General features: G+C 39.4%; 1 protein-coding gene across 1 annotated transcript in view; it reads left to right on the plus strand.

Annotated features, from left to right (window-relative positions):
- The first annotated feature begins 285 nt into the window (after positions 1-285).
- The window catches only part of LOC145486521 (uncharacterized), a 14,034-nt gene continuing 4,993 nt past the window's right edge, over positions 286-9,326 (plus strand). Inside the window, exons 1-6 of the mRNA XM_081465200.1 lie at positions 286-307; positions 5,478-5,912; positions 7,161-7,378; positions 8,175-8,374; positions 8,498-8,793; positions 9,177-9,307. Coding sequence (XP_081321326.1) covers positions 5,506-5,912; positions 7,161-7,378; positions 8,175-8,374; positions 8,498-8,793; positions 9,177-9,307 — 1,252 coding nt within the window. The 5' untranslated portion in view covers positions 286-307; positions 5,478-5,505. The remainder of the gene's footprint in view (positions 308-5,477; positions 5,913-7,160; positions 7,379-8,174; positions 8,375-8,497; positions 8,794-9,176; positions 9,308-9,326) is intronic.

Genomic DNA, 9,326 nt, shown 5'->3' on the forward strand with positions numbered 1-9,326 from the left:
GGACATTACGAGCCCTTCAATCAGTATCACCCGGCTTCCAGTTAAGGTCGATATCAAAATCAAAGGAATTATATTAACAGCCGAAACGTCTCTCAGTCTCCTACAAAAACAGACTCTAAACAACTGGTCTTTTATTCCAGTCCCTGAATTCCCTTTCCTGCACTGTACAGGACCGGGTTGACGACCAGGGTCCAGGCCCTATACAACCTTCGTAAGGGAGAGTTCAGAGACCCGACTACCCGTCTTTTCCTTGTCAGTTTCCCTTAGTCCGTCGAGTGACGCGAATGAGAGCGCTCGAGGAAAATGAGTAAGTAACTTTATTTAGGCATATCAAAATTTAAGCACGAGAGCTCTTTTAATCGTAAATGTGCATAAAAAATATTAAAATAAGATCCATGAATTATTAGATATTTAAGCAATAGACCACAATTTTTTATGGTTTATAGGCTGATAAACCATGCGGGATGTTGGAAGAACACGAGAACAATTCGTAAATCACAAGCCGCAGGCGAGTGATTTACGAATTCTTCGAGTGTCTTTTCACGGTTACCTTTGCTCATTTGCATTACAATAAAATCTAGCATGTATGTGAGGCAATTTCGGGCTATTTTGTAGTTTTAGCCCGAAATCGCCTCGCATCCACGTTGAATCACATTGTAATGCAAAAGAGAAAAATTAACCGTGAAAAGGGCTATAGCTTCTCGGACTTCTCGCGGATCGGGTCAACATTGAGTGATGGCTTTAGTTCTTTTAGGGCTTTTAGTTTGACATCAGTTGAGTTTTACAGGTTGATCTTGTAAAATGGAAAGCATTCTTTGCATGGCATACTTCTTAATACACAGGGTCAAAATTAAAATGGTCCATTCTATCCTCCCCAACAGAGCAACTTCCGCTAACTGATCGTTGGCGTGTTGATTTCGAATTCCGTGAAATTTAAGGCTTCTTTGCATTTTTATAATTTATTCTCAGTCACAAATGTACAACTCACAGTCGAAGAAGGGTCCAATTTCACGAGCTAGGATTTAACCCTGTTACCCTCTTTGATGATCTTTGATATATCATTCTTAAACGGTGGAACTTTTCTTTCCTGTAGCAGCCGTACGGTCAGAATAGTCAGAATATGCCATAGTGACTGGCGGAATGCACTCTCACCAGCTAATTTTAACTTGACAAGTGTTAATGAATCAAATTTTAAATAGCGTCGAAAGCTGTGTCTATCATTAAACAATGAAAGCAAGCTGATGTACCATCAGCCTTCTTCTCTAAACTTCATGGTTATAATAAAAGAGAATGATATTTTTTTCAGTCCAAGACTACGTGTCTCATCTCTAACCTTGGATTCTATGGCGGTCTTCGTCACGCGAACAAGTTGGGCGTTGTGTTGTTTGCCGGTTTTTTTTCATGGATAGGACGCAAGTAATACGGATTAGTATGGCATCAAAGGATAATATTCTGAACATATCATATGACATATTAATGAAAAACTAAAAATAAAATTGTTTGTTCAAACTGTAGGGCTTCCGTGTCGAATTAAAGTACAGTTTAAAACTCCCTAGTCAACAAAACCTAATCGTTTTTTGCTGCTATCAAACTACAATGAGAAATGACTAGATTTCGCCACATGCTACCCGTCGGAAGTGTTTGATGCGATCATATTAGAAAAGTTGTACCTAAAAATAGTTGGTTATCTTAGCCGACTTCGACAGAAGATATTTTCAAATATTCTTTCGGTTTCATTGTTCGCCGGATGCCTGCTTAGCAATTCACGAGGCCTCAAAACGTTTTATTTTAAGGCATAAGTTTCAATAAGTTATTTCGCCATTTTCTCAGTAAAAGGTGTGTCTCTTTATATACAGTATATATCTTGATACTTGGTGTAAGTTGATTGTTTTTCGACGGACGGTAAGTCATTTAGTAGGGGACGCGGCGAGCCGAGGAGCTCATAACTGAAACAGATTTAACTTCTTCAGTAATACGTGAATATAACACTCGGCTCAGTGTTATATTTTTGGTGGTAAGTTGTGATCGACCAATCCGACTTCCTTGTTTTCGACTTTCCTTCGATTGTAGTCCGGTACAAACCGATTTTTTTAACCCCTCCTTGACACATTGTCAGTGACAACTCATTTATTTTGATCGTGCAGCACTTTGCCAATTCTATTTCTGTGTTAAAGTTTAGCCAATCCATAACGTATATAAACGAGTAGACCAAAGGAAAGTTTGGCTTAAATAAAACCTTTTTTCAAGCTTAACGGAGTTACCGCAACTAATCGGAGTAAGTATCAGCTGTAGTTTCCTTGTTTTATATAGCTACCTCTTGTTTACGAGAGAGATGTTTAACATTTTTACTACCTTGTCAACATAAAAACCATGTTTTGTTCTTGGGTGCTTGCACGTTTGAGGAGCCGACGTGCTGAAATTAACAGATAAGCCATCTTCTAAAAGCAATACCGGCCACTGAAAATGTCAGTTATGTTCTATATTCAAACTGCGCACATGGTTTGATATGACAAGAGCTTTTGGTTCCAAGGCTTCGTGTATGTGGAATTTTAGTGCGGTTTCGAGCGAGACAATCACCCTGTTTGCATGCTATGTCCGAAATATCACCCAATTTATGACAACTCCCTCAGCATAGAACGACAATGTATTAACTAAATAATTTGCAATAGGAATTGACAAATACTTGTGAAAACATAGTTCGTGGCAAGTCTGACCCGGCGTTTCGTCTCGGCCAAGAGACTCTTCAGAGACCTTTAAGAATTTAACAGCAAACTCGTTGAGCATCGCGCTCAAAGTCCCGTTTGTAAATTCAAGATGTTAGCAGTCTGGCCTTCTATCGCAGAAGGATTCCCAACCGCACGTACGTTCACATTTATACAATAGGAATTGACAAATACTTGTGAAAACATAATTCAGTAATTTGCATTTGTTATTTTCAAGTCATAGAAAAGAAACCTGGAGGTGCTATAAAACGGCGTTAAAATTTAAGTGCGTCACAATTTGTACTACTAATTCGCCGAATAAATTCTGGAAATTCACGGCCACTTTCAGTAAAATGAGTCGAATCAGGTTCATTTCTAGAACCACTTATCGGTTTCGAATACTTGAACTTTAGCCTAAAAATAGTCTCATCTTAACACGAGGAGGGTTCGGAGAATTCGAGACAGTTGTGCAAACCCGAAACGCAGTCGAGGGTTCGCATAACTTTCGAGAATTCACCGAACCCCCTAAGTGTTAAGATGAAAAAAGTACTCTATTGCTTTTATTAAATGTTTCTCAAGAATACGAGCGAATCTAGAACGCCAAAACCGTGTTTACACACTCTCAGCTAAACAACCCTATCGACCAGTGAGCGCGCGCGTAGTATCTCAGTCACGTTATAAAATGTAAAACATCCGTTTGGAAAGCGGAAAGTCAAGGAGACTCAGGGAGAACTCATGCCACATTTCAACTTAAAAAAGATAGTAGTTTCTAAAGAAAATCTCGGCCGTGCTGCGTCGGCAAGCCAGTAAAACAGTTAGGTGTTCATCAACTTGAAGTCGATAAACTTAAATTAACCCTCGTAGCGAGTCAGTGAAGCTAATTCTTTTTTATGACTCACGGACACACTCATTCTTACGTTTTTGAAACGAAACAAGAAAATTGGTTCTCAACCCTTTAACGCAAGCCTCTGTTTACATCGATCTTTTTACTTCAATATTTGGCGTGTTCTTCTAAATTAGCCGGTTCTTCTAAAGCCGGTTTTTCAAGTTAGAAGAGTATTCTCGAAAAACGTCTTGTCAAACACAACTTCGCATTGAACTTTGTAGACTGTATTAATCACTTGACACGTGATTCCCAATGTACTGGCATATCGTGCCCACTGCTGAACAAACAAAGCAAAAAAATATCGAGAATATTCTGCTTCGCGTTTTGTTTCGAAAAATAAAACTGTAAAATCAACTTATTACAAAGAACTGTGGAATATGACTTGGTCGTTAAACAACTCAAACCCATTAAGCAGAGATTTCGTCGTCATTCTGATAAAAATAGAGAAACTAATGATGCGATATTTATGTTCAGCGTACTTTGTTTAGGTATTTCCACTTCTACTTAGAGTTGTTATTCAGTTCACTTCCTTTTTTCCAGTTGAAAAAAAAAAAAAGACCATTTTAGGTGGCTTTCGTGAAATGTTTTGTGGTTTAAGTTTCCTTGTGCACGTGCCTTTTAACACTGACTCAAGTAAAATCACTGACATCACTAACACCAAAAACAACTATTATGTACATAGGTTAATCTTCTGTAAGCAATTCTAAACCTACATCTATCGTCGTATACATTTTCTGTTAACACGTTTTATATCCTTTAATCTTTAATTTTTAATCTTGTAAGGCATAAAAGCAAGTGAAGTGCACACTCACATATCCTGCTCACGCACGTACCGGGCAGCTTAATCCAGTTAAAACATTTAATGAATCCGTGAATGAATACCACGTTTCATCAAAGTTTGTTCGTTGGTTTTGGAATGAACACTATAAATCCAACCATTTCATCGGTTTTGTGCTAATGAAGTTTATCCGCAAAATGTGTTGTGTGCTCCCTTTTCACTGAAAGTTACAGCGAACAATTTTGATATCCGAGGCCCATCTTACACTACATATTATATTGCAAATTTTATAAGTTGGGCTCCAGACATAAAACCTCGAAAACGGAGAAGTTGTTTTCCCCTCGGTAGGCCGATTAACATTTTCTCCATGAAACAATAGATATGGATTACAATGGAGGCCGAGACTGATTTTATCTCTTTTCACCCGAAATTTCGCGATTGCTTTATAATGACTGTGTGTATGACAGATGCAAGTCTGCACACCGTGCTCCATCTATCAGTCACATCTGACAGATCTAACATACTACGCCTAGAAAGTCCTTGAACTGAAGTGTGACAGACAATAATACCAACTGTCCATTGTTGGATTAGCTGTGTCTTCAGACTTTACAGGAGCCGAGAAGTCGAGGTGTTGAAAAGCTCGACTTTTCACTTTGTTTTTGTCAAGTTTAAGGAACGGTGTTGATGTCATTGGACTCTCATTAATGACGCGAATAAAAAAAATCCCCGACTAGAATGGCTCTTCTAATTTCCTAAATGCAGCTAAACGACATTTCTTGTGCTGTGTGACAAAGCCCTTTTAATGTCAGGTTTAGCCACACGCTCAAGGGGGCTAAGCTTCAAGCTAATTCGTACGAAGTCAGTTTGTTTACTATAACAAAACAATTGTTATCACGGGGTGATGGGATGACCCATTGCAGCAAACCGGAAATTGCAGTGATTAGCAGTTTTACAGCAACAGCATGTCCTGTGTCTCCTCACAATGGGTCGATGACACATCAATCATTAAAGAAGCTCAGTTACACAATTATTGACAGTTGATGATGTACAAGTAATCTACAAAAGACCATCGCGATCTCTTCACTCTTCATTCGTGTTCTTCATTTCACAGCTTCAACACGGCTTTAGTACAAGCCAGGATGTCTCGTTCAAGCTCGCTAGTAGCTGTGTTCCTACTCGCTTTTATCCCGTGCTTGGTGTTCTCTGCAGAGATTCCAAATCTTCAACCCGGCGATGAAGCTCCCTCATTTGTACTACAAGCAAAAGACGTCCGAATCAGAAGCAATGACATTCTTCTCAAGTATAGAACAGGCAACGATTCCAACATTCATGGACCCATCGTCTTCCTGGCTTACACAAATCGTTCAGGATTCCTAGAACGTCTTGTGTCCAATCCAGATTGCTTCAAAGAGCTTTTGGAGAACTCCCCTGACAATACAAACTACGTGTTCCTTTTTTATGCGGGGTCGTCATCCACGGTCAGAGGAGCCGCTAGAGGGTTAGCACAGAAGTTCGAATCAACCATGCAGGCCTATTATTTAAACAGGTAAGTCATCAGCCAAAGCCGCTCACCAAGTCTTTAGGCAAGTGTTTTTATTTTTAAAGCTGTTTGATTTTATAATCATGTGCTTGCATTTGTAAGTGACGATTAAGAGTATTTCGAGGCCTTGACACTTTTTTTTTAAAATCTCGAAACTTCCCCAAGAAAATGAGCATGAAGAAACAATTAGGCGTGACTAGGCGTGTTTCTTCATGGAAAATGACTGATGAAGGCAGGCCAGAGAAAATATAAACATTGAGTAAGCAAAGTGCTACAGCGTTACCGTCAGAGCGGACAGTCCATGAATGCCTCCAAGCAGCGAGGTTGGCTCCCACCGGCCTTGACCCTACCCGGCTCCGTGCTCCGGAAACCAAAGATTTGACTTCGTTTATCCCAGCGGAAATACCTATTAACACACTACTCAACTTAAACAGCTAGTCACTGCAAAAATCGTGGAGGGCTACTGCACTTTGAGTATCTTAACCAGCTCACAGCGCTAAACATTGGCCAAATATACTGCGTCATAGAATTAGTGATTAAACTGCAACATAACACTCATGTTGTTGATAATTCGAGATTGGGTAATAGAGTAGATTTAACCTTTGATAAGATTTGTTGTAAATTGTTAATTTCCCAGCTGCTGACTTCGTTAATTAATTGAGTATTAGTCGCAATCACTGAAATGTAAGCCCATGACCCCTGGATGTATCAAGTAAATTGACATTTCAAGTATATTCGGAGAATTCCTGGAACGAAACATGCGCCACGTCAGGGGCCTTCCTAAACAATTCTGGCACTGAGCCATGTGAGCATGGCTTCCATGTTCAAATGAAATATCGTATCAAAATATCATTAGCAAAATTTTTATACATGATTGATAGATTTGTGCGAAATGTTTTTATTTAGTGAGACTCCGAGAATAAAACTTGGAAGGCACGTGCTCAGTTGTGTTGAAAGCCAAATAGTTTATTATATTAGAAAGTATTAAGCTACATTCCGGCTTTAACGGGTTATTTGCAGTATCCAAAAATAGATTGTTTGTCCCTTTAGAAAAATATGTAAAACCTCAAGTTTCGAGTTCCGAGTTCCAAGTTCAGAATAGCAGTTTCCTTCAGATGTTATACATTATATATTACAATCGTTTTTAATGGCAGCTCCGAGACTGTTGGAGTAAATGAAGACAATATCCCCTCGCTTACAACAATCTTTACTGAAGTTGTGATCATGATCATAACCGATTTCATTTTTTTCAAGATTTCGACAGGATACCAGTATGGCAAGTCGTGTGCGTAGATTCCCATCATGGCCAAAACCTGTAAAAAAAGATTTCTTTGAGAGCTGGATTTCACGGATGTACTTCGCAACATTCCCCGTGTCTACCCTAGGGAACTGGATCCCACGGGTATTATCTCAGTGGTACTGCTCCGGTCATGGGTGTGGCTTTAATCAGATCGTCATTGAAAATGCTAGAGGTAATCATGACGTAAGAAATCATTTCAATGGAATGGGAAGCTGTTTTGTCTTAAGCCATTTTTCCGCGATGTTTCAGTAACCAACGCTCGCGTACATAATTATCTGTATAAGGGGAATAAATTGTATGTAAGGGTTGTAGATCAAGGGCCTTTTTTGACGCATCCAAAATCATAAACACTTCCTACTAACCGAGCTCGAGGGCCGTACTGTAAGTTGCGGACCGAATTTTTTCCCCATCGATTTCTTGAGCCATAAATCGACGGGGAAAAAACGAGGATCCGTAACTTACAGTACGGACCGAGAAGACTAGGTTATTAAGATATTTATTATATCTCTACTGTGTGTCTGACGGGTTCGGGAACGATTTATATTCACGCGGAACGGCTTCAAATTTATGACGCACGTCAAAAGCAAAACGAGTCAGTTTGAAATCGTTGTTAAGTGACTCTTAAGTCGTTAGCAGGTTTTAATACACAATTTTAGAAGTAAATGAAAGTTTTAAACTTTTACTTGCTATAAAAATTAAGAACACATGGCGATAAATCAGGAAACATTTTGGCAATAAAAACAGCTTTAAATTTTAGCGGGCCGTACAGTAGAATATGGCCCCCTAAATTGACCAATCACAGCGCGCGTTCTAACTAAGAGATATAATAATTTTGAGTAGCTTTCACTTTCAAGGCTACAACTTTTGAACGGGTGCTTAATTCGTGATCAGAATAATTATGACGATGAAGGCCAACCTCACTGAAACAGTGTTATCGCATTTATTATTGCTCTGTAACTTGATTGCAGGTGGAATTCTTCGCGTGTCGAAGCGTTTAGATGCACGTTATGATTGGCTGCCATCACCAAGCACGGCACTTGCCAAATATGGTCATCTGTTGGTGCTGTTTGTGGGTGACGCTTGTGATGGAAACATACTTATGAATGTCAAGGATGATTATCTCGCCCTTGTTTCAATGGAGGGCGCTAAATGTTCATATTTTACAAAGGTCAGTAGTTTCTCCTTTACAGTTCAGCATATTACTATGGGATTGCCCTGGGCTTGGCTTTCTGCCAAGCTCTTTATCTGTCAGATGTTTTGTCACTCATCCGATATCACACGGTCCCTGTAGGTTCAAAACTGCGAGAAAAATGGCGCCCGTGGAGTTTTGGTATATGCTGCTCCGTCCCAGTCTCTAGCAGACATGAACTGTAACGGTACGGAATGCAACACACAGCTCAATATTCCGGCTTCCATGATTCCACATGACGTCGGAATAGAATTGAAAAGTTCGTATAATTCGTACGTCCGTTTCCAGACCACACCCTCAGACACTTTTGTATTTGGAATTGATGGAGAAGGGAAGGTGGAAGAAACTGGCTGGTTCTTGTATCCTTCCATGCTCTTCTTGGCATATCAGGCCCAATGGTAAGCTGTAACCTTCTGAACTAAAAATATATTGAACATATCGCAGTAATTATTTTACCTTTTAATGAGCCCATTATTTTTTTAAATCTGGCCAACGAACTTTTTAAAACAAACAACAAAAACAACAACAAAAAAACTCGTCATGCGTTTCTTTAAAACAAAAGGTAAAAACCTTTTGGGTTGTATTGCTTGGCTAACAACGAATGAAGTGGCTTGAAGAGTTTGACAGCAGTGCGTTTAGAAAATGTCAATGATTCTACATCATTTTTTTTTTCAACATGTTAATGTAGATGGTAGTCGGAAGTCGCTAAGATTTAGCTGACTCGAGTATTATCTCTGACTTGTGATAAACTACTGTTTTTCTTTGTATTTTCCTAATGTAGGTTTAACTACAAAACAGAGCTGCTAAAGAACCTGACGACAGGCGATGCTATAGTCATCAATGTGTTTAACCACACCGTGATGCAAGGAGAGAAAGGAATCACCGCAACGGTTGATTTGCCGTCCATTGATGGTGAGATTGTCCCCCACTA

This window comes from Orbicella franksi, chromosome 5 (assembly GCF_964199315.1).
Source record: "Orbicella franksi chromosome 5, jaOrbFran1.1, whole genome shotgun sequence".
Lineage (NCBI taxonomy): Eukaryota > Metazoa > Cnidaria > Anthozoa > Scleractinia > Merulinidae > Orbicella > Orbicella franksi.